Here is a 16,031-nt window from a genome sequence, read left to right on the forward strand (position 1 = left end):
GTTATCGAGAGGCTGCATAAGGAGACTCTACCCTTATGAACACTGTGGCTATCTCCAACAGCAACACAGATTGGGGAAGGCAGGGGCCAAACAAGTGGGTGATCTATGTGGTGTGCATCCACTGGCTGATAAACCCTTCATCATGAAACACAGAAGTCATTAGAGTGCAAGGACTGTGGTATTTGTATAGATTAATAAAAAAAACAGATATTATAAGCACTCATCTGAAGCTGTGGATGCTTCTTCCAAACTTAGAATTAACAAAAAAAAAAAAAATAGGGCAAACACCTACACACAATCAATCCCAAATCCGAAGAAGTGAGCTGTACCTCACGAAAGCTCATGCTACAATAAATTTGTTAGTCTTTAAGGTGCCACAAGTACTCCTGTTCTTTTTGCGGATACAGACTAACACGGCTGCTACTCTGAAACCTATACTTAGCTTGAGTGTTAGCACCTCCACAGTCATAAATAGATCCATCCCCCAAACTTTACAGTCCCAAATTAATAAACAACCCCATCCTTTTCAAATGCCCAAGGGAAAAAAAAGTAATAATACAGTATTAGTAACCAAGATTTGGATCTATGAATGCTCTACAGGTCTTGAGGATTCTCTTCCCCTCTTCTAATGTAACCCACGTGTGCCAAGCCTGTCTCCTGATACACATTGATTTCAGCCGTACATAGCAAAATAAGAATATTGGAATCGACTAGGAATGGATACAAGCCTACAGCTGAGATAAATATGATTTATCCATAAGATATTGTGAATGCCTAGGAAGCACTTTTAGAAAATCCTCTTTTGTTTATAGAACTTTCTGTATGGGAAGCAAACACATATACATATACTCAGAATTCATGACTACATGTTTAAATGGAAAAGCTATCAGTTCAGCTATCATAGAATATTTTCTCTTTACACTTCTCAAAATGAGTGCTCATTTAAATCAGATATTATGAAAACCCAATGGCTAATCCTAAATTCAGGTATACTACCACTCTAGCTAGGCAGATTGCTACTTGATCATACTAAGATGCTCCCTTATCCATTATTGGATCTGAAAAAAGGAGGATTAAGAATTATCTGACTTCTCAGTTAATGTGCAAATCATCTAAAAGCTCAGCTTAGGAAGGTCTTAGAATGCTATACAGCACTAAAATAATAATGTCTTAGAATTTTTAAAAGCTTAAATATACACTATCACATTTTAGAGTTAGTGTTATTGGAAAAAAGAGTTTTGTGGTTTATATACAAGATATCCTTATATTATCTCAGTGTGTTTTTATAGTTATACCTGAAAGTCTTGTGATTCTATTTTTAATTACCGTTTTGTACTGCAATTCAAAGTTGTCACTTGGACAAACTCTCTTTGCTGAAACTTAGTATCTAAAATGTAATACTTTCAATTGTGCAATGCAGACTAGAATGTTTGCAGTTTTTAGTTTTCCATAATATTAATGTCTGGTATTTCCCTTTACCTTTTTATATGTTGAAAAAACTACACTGAAAAGGTTGAAATACTTTTTTTTCCATGTTCTGAAGAGAGGGGAGAGAATATGAACCAGAAGACATGCTCTTAATGTTCCATCTTTGCATTTTTAGGCTAGCACTGCAGTTTGCTTTTGCAACATTCATTTTATCATTTCCATCATTCAGATATGTATACTTGCCTTTCAAAATCTGTGAAAAGTATTTAAAAAGAAAAGAGAAATTGTTAGTATTTCAAAACCCTATTATAATAAATTTTCAAATATGTCAGACACATCTTTGTTAAAATTAAACCAAGGATTGGTTTTGAGCGAATAGCCCTATATCCTTACAGATGCTGTGGATGGATGCATCTAAGCTGCTTATTATATTGATGGGTTTTGCTGCTCTGCAGCAAATGAAAACAGGCAGCTGCTTCCTCCATCAAAGCAAAAAGCAGCCTGAGTTTTTATTAAACGAGTGTTCATTTCTTCTATTGCCAAAATTCTTACACAAAACAAAAGAGCAGTTTTAGCACATTATTGCTTAACTAGACATGAACAACTGACAGCAAGTGATAAGCCTGTCTGCTTTTCACAACTGGTAATCATTTTTGGAATAGATGTTTTAATATAGTTGAATATAAAATTTTGTAATTTACATCTACAATGGTACGTAAATTTATAGATCCAGTTTGTTGCAGGAGAGTGAAGGCTATAATCACAAAAGGCTTGTTCCAGTGTTGTTTAATTTTTAATGACTATTTGAAAACTGGGTAAAGAAAACTAAATCAAATTCATTCATTTGAAAAAAGGTGTTAAAGACAATCATACAAGTAGGTTTGTACAGTTTGATGATTTTACATATAGCTGTACATTTACAGCTTTTACTTGTTACTGTATTTCCACATCAGTTCCACACAGCCTCTTAAGTTTGTGCTATAAAAGAAATTTGCAGATTGCAAACCATCCTGTTTCCCTCCTAGTCATGAATAATAATGAGGATGAAAGTGAGAGATATAGCGCTGAGGCCATTTTGCCCAGGCTGAAGATCTCAGCCAATGCTTATACATATTTTTCAATTATCTGAATATCATAAATTCCATTTTAGATTGAGAGGAAGGCAAGGGTTTGTATAAAACATATGTGGAGAGGAAAAAGTGGGGAGATGTGTTCCTTTTTATAGCCTCAATTTCTCTAGTATTCTTTTACCTTTTGAAACTCACTTGTGGCGGTTCCTGCTGTGGGAAGGGGAATATTGTCCCTCTGGTGTAGGCACAAATTGCTCCTCTTCACAGGACTTAAAGGTGGAGGTGGATGAGGGTGGACAGAATTGACATGTAGAAAAGTTCAGGTGCAAGCTGATATTGGTAAATACTATTGAACACATTTGTTACCAAAAAAAACCCTCATACAGTATATTTATCACCCAGCCCATTTAACAAGTGTACTTAGTCTAAAACTTTTAAAACTGGGCATTTAATGTTAGACACCTGGGATCAGATTTTAAAAAGAGCTCCCCTCAGTAGCTACCCTTTTGAAAATCTGGCCCCCGTTGTGAGTGTTGAGGCCTTGTGAAAATTTGCCTCCTACTTCCATATTTAAATACCTTAATGAAAGTGACCCCTCCTTCAGAGATGCCAAGCACCCACAGCTCCCATTAACTTTCACTGTAGTCTAAATGGGGGTGTAAGTGCCTGAATTTAGGCCCCCAGGTTTGAAAATTATGAATTAAAACATTGTAAACATTGACAAAACAACAACAGATGTTTACTCATTCCCTTCTCTACATTCCTGCCTACTTCATTTTACTATGCCTGTGTTTGGGCTAGCATGAAAGGGATTTTGTATGATAAACTTTCTTTTGCTGACTCTAAAATGTTATGATATCTGAAAACTATTCATACCAGTAGTAAGTTGTTATATCTATTTGTCTGTTTTCAGATACAGTCCACTGAAAGTGGGTACCTAGGCATCATGGATTAATGCACTAACCTTTCAATTACATTCCACTTTTATGTGCTATATGACCTAATGAGTGAAAATGAAGACTTTTGATCCTATCGTTGATCTCAGTGCACATTTTTGGTGACATAACAAAATTGGAGAAGGGCTCAAGCTGTGATATTTGGGCAATGTTTAGAACTTGACCACTCTCTGTCTATTTTGTATTTAGCTCTCACCATGCTGTTCGTTCCCCACTTTCCTACTTTTTTTTTTTCATTTGTAAGTGAATTTAGTGCTCAGTAAACGGAGGGACTGATAGCATTGGCTAAGGCCAGGCATAGGGCTAAGAGGCAGATCTCGGAGGATTTTTGGACTCTCCATGCAAACTCATCAGCCATAGTCAATCATGAGTGGTAGTGATCTTTCCTCAAGAAAGGCCCAAGATAGTTATGTTAGGAGTGTTGCTCGTCAGAAATGAGGTGCATTGACAAACCTATGTGGGGAAACTTGACCACTCTCTGTCCATTTTGTATTTAGCTCTCACCATGCTGTTCATTCCCCACTTTCATACTTTTTTTTTCATTTGTAAGTGAATTTACTGCTCAGTTAACAGAGGGACTGATAGCATTGGCTAAGGCCAGGCATAGGGCTAAGAGGCATTCTGCAATTTTCTCCATACAACTCTGCCATTATATCTCAATCTTGACCTGCACTATCAGTTCTTCTCCAGTCCTAGATCTCTCTTAAGCATACTATACACAGTCTCTCGCGCTAAATTGTGAGGCGGTGATGCACACAAAAGGAGATTGGAATGAGATCATCAAACTCATTTTCTATTGTGACCTATTGTAAACTAGGAGATGAATGTAAGGCAGGGTCTCTGGAGTTGAAAACAAAGAGTTAAACTTTTCATGCCTTAAAAGTACAATTGTAAATATGTTACAATAAGTGTAAAAGGACACAGTTGTAAATTACCTAGAATATAAGCATACTAGTAAGCAGACATGTTTGTTTTTCTATATTTTTCTGCAGTTGAGGATAAAATGTATCTTGTAGGTGTTGTAAACCTAGGAATTACAGTGCATCTTCTTCCTTTTTGTGAATTTAGTTCACTTGAAAGGCACTGGATTGACAACCCTGGAAACTGAAACCTTTTATCCACAGAATAGGTACAGCACAGGCAGTAATAAAGTTTCCCCGTGTTGCCCCAGCAATATGCCTCAAACCTGATCTCTAGGGGTGAAAGAGTAGTTAATTCTCTGTGGCTCAATTCAATCCTTGGTACCTCAGATGAGATTATCAATACCAGTTGCCAGTTAGTGCCAATAACGTTGGTAATTTTTATTATGATACAGATACCTGTTCACTATGGACTGGACTGAAATTGTTTGGTGTAGCTGGGAGTGGCACAGAGTTGCTACAGTGACCCTATACCTCCCTATACCTGTGCAGGGAGACGTCCCAGCTAGCTGAATCAGCTGGGTTTATGACTCTTTTGTGCCAGTGGAGCAGCGCAAAGAGACATATTGGCTCCTTCTGTACAGATGTATATGTAAATATACTGGATATTCTATACTGAGAGTATTCTAACAATATGCTACTTTTTTGGAGAAGCTTTGTAACAGTTTTCAGTCTGTGAGTTTTCAAATGTGTGACACTAGTCTTTAACATAAGTTGTTAAGAACCAAATAAGGGACAAGTAAAAATAGTGGACGGAGGATCTTTTAAAAGTGTTGGATAATTTTCAGAAAACTGAAAATTTTCTGTAATCTCCCGCTCATGGTTCATCATTTTTCACGCCAGTAACTGACTGTAATAGAGTAGGAACAACAGTAGGTTTGGTTTTGCCTGAAATGCTGATGTCCCTCACAATGAGACTGAGTTGCAAGTATTCCTTTCAGGCCTGCTTTAAATTCCTATTAGGTCACATACCACTAAGGCAGCTAAAAGAGCTGCTGTGCTGAAGCAGAAGGAATTGAAGGCACCATTTCAGGGCACTGACTCTGCCATGGGTACTGTGGCAAAGGCAACTCCATTTGAGCAACCTTAGGGTAGCATGACTTCTTTAGCTGCTCTTTCTCTATAGGGGAGGAAGGATTTTTGTTGTCATTTAAGTACAGAACTATGAATCAGGAAATGTGGGCTTTATTCCTGGCTTTGCCATAGATTTATTGTGTGACCTCCATGAGCAAGTCACCTAATCTCTGTGCCTCAATTCTCCATCTGTAAAACAGGGATAATAGTACTCATTATTTCAAGGGATTCTTATGAGCCTAAGTCCAGTAATGTTGGTGAGGTGCTCTGATACGATGGTATGACAATGAGTGCTAGAGAAATATGTACAAATAAAATAAACACCACATCCTTCACCACCACTCCCATCTAGTAATTAAGGTGCTCACATGCCAGTACAGTCATAATGACCATTGTGTAGATACCTAGAGCCAGTAGTTCTGGCAATGTAGTGCACCTCTTCTGGCAATCACTGCAAAAGAATCAGGGTGGAGTGGGAGGAATGGACTACTTTGCATCAGCAAACCAAAGGAAGTTGCTGTGTGCATAAAGGCAGCACAGCAGCTGTATTCCTGGGAATTCTGGGAGGCTTTGTGCTGAGGCACAGTCCCTCAACGAGTACTGTACATCTACACAGGCGCAAACACACCTTGACATGAAGGGGAGCTGTAAAGTCCAATAGAGCCATTGCCTATTTTTTCCTGCACAACTGTTCTGATGTGAAGAGGTGCAGTTATTCTCGTACATGCAAAGGTGTAAGTTTGTAAACAAGCATTTGCACGTGTAAATGCAGTAGTAATTGCACATCCAAATAGGTGCCCATCCAATTTTATGCATGTAAAATCAGAGGCATCTTTTTGTTAATTGTACCCAGAAGTCTTTACAGTATTTTTGCATGAAACAAAACCCATATGCACATGTATGTGTATGTTTGTGTAGCAGGAAGTAATAAATAATATTTTTGTCTCTGAAGAATTAGTGCTATATGCTAACTACTGTGGATTTTGACGTTGAATTATAACAGAACTGAGCATTTGTTTTCTTTTTAAACAGAAACTATACTATTTTATAGTTTGACTATGTTACAAATGTAGGTCACAATGTTGAAAAATGTAGGTCAGAATGAAAGAGTAGAAGGCAGAGTGCAGTCTCCTCCACCTGGATCTTTAAGCTTATCCCTTTTCTGAAAGCAGTCAAAGAGGCTTACTTACCTGTTCAGGCAAGAGAAGCTTTTCCTTTTACTAAAATTAACAAAGGTATTCTTGCTGCTGGCTTAGTTGGTAGCACAGTGTGCTTCCACACTTGAGACCTGGGTTCATGAGAGACCTTCTGACTCTTGCTTCTTTAGCTGGCGGTATCTTGGATCATTATGGAGGTGATACTTTCCCCTAAGGGGGAGGAGAAAGGTGCAGTGTGTGTTGTTAGCAGCTGGTTATAGAATGGCATTTTTGTTTCAGAAGATGCCGTTTCTTTTCTCCCAGTGATGGGGTAAGTGGTGTATAAGCAGCTGCTGCCACGAGGAAGTAGGTATTAACACTGGGTGGTGGCGGGGCCAAGGAACTGATGTCCAATAGTAAAAGATTTGGTGAATACTTTGACTTCAGTCAGGATGTCTTTTCAATCAAAGCCACATCAAAGTGAGAAGCATTTGATTTTGGACAATGGGGGACAAGCTCAGATACTCAGGGCCCTCTACTACAAAAACAAGTATTTTAAAGAGTCATTTAGAGTCAAGGTTTGCTATAAACAGTTTTTTTAATGTGGATTGTAGAGTATTACAAAGGGTCTTGAATTAACCATTTATTCACTAAACACCAGAAACCACTGTTGTTGCTTGAGTACACACCTATCAGTTGCAAACTGAAACATTCTTATATTATTCACTTAAATAGTTATTATATTCAATGTAAAATCTGTCATTTTAACATATTTCAATGCTCAAAAAAAAAAAAGAGAAAATCCTCTAGCATCCTTAGTGTACATATTGCTGAGAAATGGGTAATTGTGTATGAATATGTGATTTTAACCCTGGTGTGTAGAAGAAAAATAACAGATTTTCAGACACCATGTAAATCTAAATTACAGTGAACTGTACAAATAATAATGTTCCTTCAATGCTTTTGGTAGGTATGTGAACCAACACTAATTAAAATATTAAATTTTACATATCTGATCTTTTTTTATTCAGAAATGGCTTACGAACTGTATATATAAAACACAAAGCAAGTGTAGCCAGCTGTGGGAAACTGAGGGTAGCAATTGAATGGACTGGGACGCTCTTGAGGATGACCATCAGGCTGCACAGTGATTTAGAGAAGGGGAAGTGTTGGCCAAGAACACCATGGGGCAAAACTCCATTCTTATAAAATGAGTTACGATATCTTTTATGACTCTGAAGAGCTGAAAGGATTTTTCAAAATATATGATCTGAAAGATCCACATACATAGTAAGTTTTATACTCAATTTATTTGTCTGGATCCTTCAGTAGGATGGAAAGACTAAGACCTTGTCTACACTGTGCTGTTATGAGGACTACAGGACTACACCAAAGAGTTGTGCGCTAACTGTCCTGTGTGGACGCTGCAGGCATGAACTAAAAGGTATCTAGTTCACATTATGGTAGTTCTCTTTCCAACGGGGTTACATTAATGTGAACTAGATACCTTTCCATTCATGCCAGCAGCGTACACACAGGGCAGGTAGAGTGCAACTCTTTGGCAAGCTTTGTAATTCACTCCCCACAGTCTACACTGTGGTACTGTGTAGACAAGCTCTGAGTTTACCCTGCCGGTATTTGAATCTGTTTTAACATACTAGATAATGTGTATATGTACCACTGCCTTCTACTGGATAGAATATCAAACTTATTCAGATATGTATGTGATTGTTTCTCTCTGTTGACTCCATTGTGGGTTTATGTCTCATCTTGGTTGTCTATTGATATTGTAAGCTGCAAAGGGCATGGACTGTGCCTTCCTTTGTGTCCTATATGTCACTGAGCCCATTGTTTTGGTGCTTAAGAAATAATAGATAATAATAATTAATAACCCATTTTGTGGGGACCTTGGTTTTTTTTATTAGAAGGTTCAGAATTCAATTGCTATCAATGACCGAAAGTTCATACACGCTGTGCAAAATACCTGAAAATGTTGATGTCTACATAGCTATGGAATCATTACAATTGGCATCTGATGGTTGGTTCTGAAATCTTCATTCTCCCATATCTGAGGTTTACTGCTTTGCCTGGTCTGGCAATATATAATGTACTGTCTAATGAAAATGTGTATCACTGCATTCTGCTGATTGGAACTGGTCCACAGGGGACATATAAGGCCTATTACTACAGCAAGTAATGAAATGTGTGGAATATGATGACTCTATAGTATGTGTAGCCACAGAATTATTACGATGTGGTAACAGCTGCTTATTTCAAACTATTAAGACATTTGCTGGGGAGAATTACTGGGAGTTTGTAAGGGCGATATTACTTATTGTGTTTCCTTCTTCAAGACATTTCCTAGTTTCAGGGAACTTTGAAATGAGGAAATAGAAAAAGTTTATGCACTGATGAAAAAATCACGAGTTGCTATTTGTTGAATAACCTTTTTACTGTCTCTAAGAATTGAGTGGGTGTTTTTGTTGAGAGTGGAACCCTTTTCTGGAAGTCTTATCCAAAAATAGGAACTTTGGGTCTTTCTACCTTTCTACCTTTTTAATTTCAGGTGGACTATTTTCCAGTGTCACCCCACCTCTTTGCTTATGGAAGCTTTGAATTATAGACTCTCACTGTAGTTCCATGAGATTGCAGTGTCACTTTTAGGGCCTGTGGGAGTGCACAAAACTTAGGCATATACTTCCTCTTCCCGTTCACCTCCCAGCAGATAAGAGTATATATGATCTATGAAGTTCTTAATTCCAAACAGGCATAGTTTGCTTCTGAAGCCCGGTCACTCTCATGGGAAGCTAGTAGGCCAGCCCAAGCTGTGACTTACACTTATATATAGCAGTGTTCTTTCACTACCAATAATAATGGAGGAAAAAACACACAAGTATAACTTTGCCACAGAGTCACTGCACGTTTCATAACTGAATATAATTCAATTGAAAAAGTTAGAAGTTATTCTCTATTCTTTTTTGGATGTATAAATGGGAGTAGTGAATAGAAATTTGGAAATGATTTTACATCCATATATGGCTTTGGTGAGACCAATACTGAAATATTGCATCCACTTGTGGTCTTCATGCCTTAAAAAGGAAATTGAAAAATGGAGGGAGTCCAGAAAAGAGCCACAAAAATGATTCAAGGACTGGATAAAATGCTTTACAGTGAGAGATTTAAAGAGCTCGATCTGTTTAGCTTATGAAATAGAAGATTGAAAGGTGACTTGAGAACAGTGTATAAGTACCTTCATGGAGAGGAAATACAAGGTACTAAAGGACTCTTTAATCTAATGCAGAAAGGCATAACGAGAATCAGTGGCTGGAAGCTGAAGCCAGACAAACTCAGATTAGAAATTAGATATACACTTTGAACAGAGAGAATGATTAATCACTGAAGCAGACTATCAGGGAAACGGTGGATTCTTCATCTTTTGATGTCTTCATATCAAGTTGGGATGCCTTTCTGGAAGAGATGTTCTAGTCAAACAAGTTATTGGCTCAATACAGGGGGAACTGGATGAAACTGAATGGACTGTGATATACAGGAGGTCAGACCATGATCTTATGGTCCCTTCTGGTCTTAAGCTCTATAAATGTATTAATTTGTTGCCTACCAATAGTTAGTGAGGCTGAAAATGTCAAATATATGGTATAAAACTGATGTTTCTTAGTATCTGATTGTATTTAATGTTTATAATGTTGATGCTGGTGCCTAATTTTTAAACAAGTCGACAGCTATGGATTAGCCTTGCCGGTGTTTATATAAAGTCTGTTGCTGGGTATCTTAGGCTTTGTCTACACTGGAACTTTGTTGGTAAAACTTTTGTCGTTCAAGAGTGTTAAGAAAACACACGCTGAACGACAAAAGTTTTACCAACGAAAAGCGCCAGGGTGAACAGTGCTTTGTCAGCAGGAGTGCTTTCCTGCTGACAAACCTACTGTCGCTCGTGGGTGGGTGGATGTTTTTTGTTGGCAGGAGAGCTCTCTCCTGCTGACAAACAGCAGCTACACTGCACGCCTTTTAGCAGCACGGCTAAAGCAGCACAGCTGTGTCGCTAAAAGGTGAGTAGTGTAGACACAGCCTTAGGCCTGGTCTACACTAAGGGGGGGGGGTTGAACTAAGGTACGCAAGTTCAGCTACGCGAATAGCATAGCTGAACTCGAAGTACCCTAGTTCGAACTACTCACCCGTCCAGACGCCGCGGGATCGAAATCCACGGCTCCAAGGTCGACTCCGCCACCGCCGTTCGCAGTGGTGGAGTTCCGGAGTCGACCGGAGCGCGTGGGGAGTTCGAACTATCGCGTCTTGATTAGACGCAATAGTTCGAACTCCGAGAAGTCGAACTCTCCGCGTCGACCCGCGCGGTAAGTATAGACCTACCATTAGAAGCATTTCTATTGTAAGTCTTGTTCTGTTCTTTATTCTCTGATACTGTGGCATATTTTAAAAATAAAATAAAATAAATCCAGTAAAAGATCGGTTTGGTACAGATCTAAAAAACAGCTATTAAATATTAATGACACCTTTCAGGAAAAAAAAATATATTCTAAAAAAGCAAATATCTTTATGTTTTATAGGTATCTGGCCTTCTGAAGAGGTGCTAGCTTTCTACTGCCTCAAGCAAAATCAAATGTTCAGGTACACAGAATTGAATATAAAAGATGCTTTCCAATCCGTTAGTTTTATTGTATTTACATGGTAAAGATTGCTATGATTTAAATCTTCAGATTAAACTTAAAAAGTTCAAGGTGAAAGCATGTTGCTTGTAACAAAGAATTTTGAGCTGCCTTTGGGTATTAATATTGCACAGCAAGCTTTTTGCTATATGTCAAAGACTTTTGATTTCCACTCAAGGCGTTTTATTCCACTTTGATTTTTGGGAAACAAAAGTGAAGCTCCGATCAATCATTACTGATTGTGAAGGTCAGGAAAAATAAAAGACACTCTTTAAACGGATTTTTGTTGGGAAAGCAAGCAAAGTATTATCTGATAAAGTACATCATATTCATATTATGTAGTGGTGCACGTGTACCCCGTTTCTGTGTCATTCTGCATTTTATTTATTTAATTTTTCCCATATTTATATAACATGCCTATCAAACACTTGCTAGCCACTCTTACAGTAATAAAAAATAAATCAAGTCTTACATTCTTTCCACTCTTCTGGGGACGTAGAGGGCCCTGTGCTCAGCAGAATCCCTGCAGTTCCATTGTACAGGACCAATGGTATAGGTTTTGGGTTGTAGGTGGAGTCCATCTGTACACAAGCTCCCTACACAGTTGTGGACAACTGTTCTTTGAGGGTCAGGTGGAGACAGGCAGGAGCAAAGCTAATGGATTTATCACTGCTTATATTCACCAATCATTGACCCTGGCCTTCATAAGGCAGTGTAAGATCCGAGGAGGTTACTTCAGCCTTGATATTACAGTAGCAGCAACAGAGCTTCTCCATTCTGTTCACCAGCCTGGCATAAAGGCTTCCTCTGTCACTTGCCCCACAGAGTCACTTTTCCCCAATGCCTGGTTCAGCCAGCTACTTGTCCCACGGGTTGCCTGTTACTGATCCATGTTGCACACAAGGTACTGCTGTGGTTGTGCACTATGGATCACTGTATTCCATTTTTTAAAAATCTACCTCTATAAAAGTCCCTAAGTCTGGGTGTAGTACTCAGAGCTGCTGAGCAGTCAGAACGTCCATTAAAGACCAATGGCAGTTTCACCTAGTCATCTCTTGTCAGGATCAGGCCTTCTGTGCAGTAAACTTAGAGTTGATAGGTTTTCCATATAGGTTTTAATTTTCATTTTATAAAAATCACCGAATCTATATTTACTTGACTGACTGACTGGTTCCAAAAGAGCTGTTAATCCACATCATGCATGTTTGAATAAGTGCTCTTATATATATATATATATATATATGACTATATATGTAAATACATATAAAACACATTTACATTATTGGTTCAATAATACTCTTTTTAAAAATTAATTGGGTACATACTGGATTGTAATTGCTGCAAAGGATAATAACTATTAAATGTGAAATGTGCTTTTTCATTAAGCACTACCTGTTTAAAACCCTAAACCTAAAGAAAAAAACCATGAGAAAATAATTGTATAAGGTTAAAATTAAATTAAAAACATTCTTATAAGATTTTATAGAAACAATGAAATACAAATACATTCAGAGTCTAAGCTGCAGACCTTCTCTATTTTTAATTCTACTTATTGTGTTAAAGCATTGTTTGGGCTCCCAAATATGTTTATATTTTATAGAGTGATGTTTACATCACTTCCATAAAACCAGTGGTCTTTATGCAAGTGAAGTGTGTAGGGTCTAAGGGAAACAAATCCATCCCATTCCCAGATTGGGTGTCAGTGTGTGGGGATGCAACAGAGAGAGCTATCTGGGCTGGACTAGTGGACACAGTCCCTAAAAATCACTTGTACTGTCTGTTGGAAAATTATTTTTTCCCACCAAAAAAAATTGAATTAAAACAAATTTATTTTTGTTGTTTTCATCAAAAAATTTCCAGTTTTTCATTTTTCAACAAAAATATCAATTTAACTGAAAAGCCATTTTCTATCAAAAATGTTTCAGTGGAAAATTTTCTACCAGCTATAATCACTTGCCATAGGTGTAACTGGAAATCTCATGATCCCACCCTCAACACTGCCCTATATGCTGGCCTAGGTGATGTCAGCACGCAGTCACTCCCCCGTCCCCCTCACCAGCATGCCATCGGTTTGGAGACAGCGCTAATGTGAACATTCTATTGATGGCTCCCCCCATGCAGCTCCCATCATGCAGGTTCTCCACACTAAAGTATATTTCATCCATATAGATAGCACATATGTTGTTATTATTGGTAATGCCGGTGCACAATAGGCTAATTTAAGAACAGCATGTCTCAGCAGATATTTAGCCTTAACTCTGAGTTCTCTTGCTTTTCTGGGTTCAGATTAGGCTCTTGACATTACCTTACCTTAGTTTTCAGTGGTTTAACTGTACATTGTTCGAGTATTGTTTGTATATCACTTGCAATTTAAGTGCTACTTGAGAAATCTAAATACTTCACATGTAAGGTATGTGGCTTGTTTTAAAATTTGTTGTATTTTTTTTCAAAATATAAAGAATTTACTAGATAAAGCTGTATGTCTATATATAGATATAAATAATATTCATTTCCCCATTTACTTGTCTAACTGTTTTTGAAAGAATGAATGTGGATTAACAATGTTATCCTTTCCTAACAATTATCTTTCGCTACTCTAGCTAGTTTAGTTCTAAAAGACAGCGCCATTGACAAGGGGAAAAAAGGGAACCTTCTCAGATTTTTCAGCTCAGCGGTGGTAATGTTGCACTGAACACTAATGAGGGAACCCCTACTGATTTGCCTGCTTTGTGACTTTTCTATTTCATAATTATTTTTAAAACGCAAACGACATGAGGTAGCCTAGTCGTGTCTCTACAACTTCCTGGTAGCTCAGTTCGTACTGCAGATGGCAATTTGTTCTTGTAACATATATGTCTCTCTGACCATTTTTCATCTAATTTGTATGGGTTCTACCATTTCCTTTCTCTCTTTCAGGGACCTTGCTGTGTGTGAGCTAGGGGGTGGCATGACATGCTTGGCTGGGCTCATGGTAGGTCTTTTCTCAATTCCAATCCCATTCAGAGGGAGGAACAAAAGAAAAAATGTTCCAGTGCCTCCAACTGCTGGGTCAGAGAACTGTCAACAGCATCAGCTGCAGTCAAGCTGCAGAGTCTTGAGAGACCTTCTAGATTGACTTGCTTTCGTATCATATTGATTTTATGGTTGCCTCGATGAGCAGAAACATTTTACCTCAGTGTAGTCAATATCTCTTGTTGTGACATTCCAGGCCACGTACGGTCTGTCTTTCATTGCCATAGCTGAAGCATTTTTTTTTTCAGCTTATAGTCCCATTTGCTAAGATACAGGAATAGCCTGGCGAATCACAGTTGGAGCACCATGATATAGCTGCTAATGTTTTGCCTGCATTATTACACCAACAAACATGATCCAGAGCTCTCAGTAATTAGATTCTTTTGAATTAGATTGGCCATTCAGGAGCGTCGTTCACCATTCTCTGGGTTCTGAGTCATGTATTCAGGAGATATTATGTAGCAGTGCAGTGCATTAGACAAGTTTTTATGTCTCTACAAATAAAAGCATATTGTTACACTGATTGGCATTTGACAAACCTGTCGCTCTTATACAATGTGTCGAGGTTACAGCCCAATGTGCGAGCATGTCAAAGCTCACAAAAAAATTACCCTTACAAAGCCATCTGCCTGCAATGCAAAGTTATATGAAGGGCATCAGGCAGTCAGACAGAAGCAAGCTGAAAGGCAGAGTGACAGCCTTGTATGATGGCTCTACTAGATAAACAGAAGCCCGCAAATGAAAGCCTCTCAGAATACCATCATCCGCTGTCACAATGCAATTACGGAACAGAATGATAGCAAGATAGAGGCTCCCGCAAATGGAATGATAAAAGTATTGACTGATTTGATTGAATGATTAAAATAATGCAGACATAAAATGAAAAAAGATTGAAGATTGTTACAGAGAAATAGGTGAGGAAGCATGATACTGAAGGCTTGTCACTCCTGTCTTCACTTCCACACAGACAAGCATATTTGCTCATTGTTTGCTGTGCTCTTTTTTTCAGGTTGCTATTTCTGCAGATGTCAAAGAAGTTCTGTTAACTGATGGAAATGAAAAGGCCATCAAAAGTATCCTTATTCAGATAGAAAACTGGTTTGTTGTGCTCATTCCTTTTTTACTGGCTGAGTAACAATTGATATAAAGAAAGACAGCATGGGGTATATTAAAAAAAAGTCTCCACCATGAGTAATTAAAAAACAGAAAGATATAACATTTCTTGAACGAAACTAAAATTTTCCCTGTAATAAATTCCACACTTTCTTCTTGGATTAAAAAAAAGTACATGTTGGTAGAGAGAAAGCAGCAAGTACAGTGATATATATTTGTCTAATGGTTAAGTGTTCAGAGAATCCATTTTTTTATGTTCTGTGTAATAGGAAGTACAGAAGTAAACCAAATAATTAACTCCCTCTTGACATATATTCTTTTTGCTAGATTTTTTGTACCAAACCTGCTTTCATATACTAACCATTTACAATATGTCCAATATAGATATATTTTTACAGTATTTACAGCATATACATATACATGCACAGTACCATTATTACAACTAACTTATAACCACCTATAAATTATCTACATACTGTGTTTAATCAATTATCAGTTCGGCATTATTTATCTTAATGTAGGGTTATAAAAACCACTCTCTCCTCTATGTACTATTTTATTATATTTCTTATATTATTTTAAAATAAATCATTATGCCATACTAATATGTACACAGAATTCAGAAAATTGAACTGTCCTT

The 16,031-nt window shown here is 37.7% G+C and overlaps 1 protein-coding gene across 2 annotated transcripts in view; it reads left to right on the plus strand.

The window, feature by feature from the left end:
• CAMKMT (calmodulin-lysine N-methyltransferase) overlaps positions 1-16,031 on the plus strand; it is a 360,994-nt gene that overhangs the window by 292,214 nt on the left and 52,749 nt on the right. For both annotated transcript variants that reach the window (XM_045008965.1, XM_045008966.1), the window contains exons 4-6: positions 11,168-11,228; positions 14,183-14,237; positions 15,288-15,351. In XM_045008965.1, the coding sequence (XP_044864900.1) occupies positions 11,168-11,228; positions 14,183-14,237; positions 15,288-15,351 (180 nt within the window). The remainder of the gene's footprint in view (positions 1-11,167; positions 11,229-14,182; positions 14,238-15,287; positions 15,352-16,031) is intronic.

The sequence above is a fragment of the Mauremys mutica genome, chromosome 3 (assembly GCF_020497125.1).
Source record: "Mauremys mutica isolate MM-2020 ecotype Southern chromosome 3, ASM2049712v1, whole genome shotgun sequence".
NCBI lineage: Eukaryota > Metazoa > Chordata > Testudines > Geoemydidae > Mauremys > Mauremys mutica.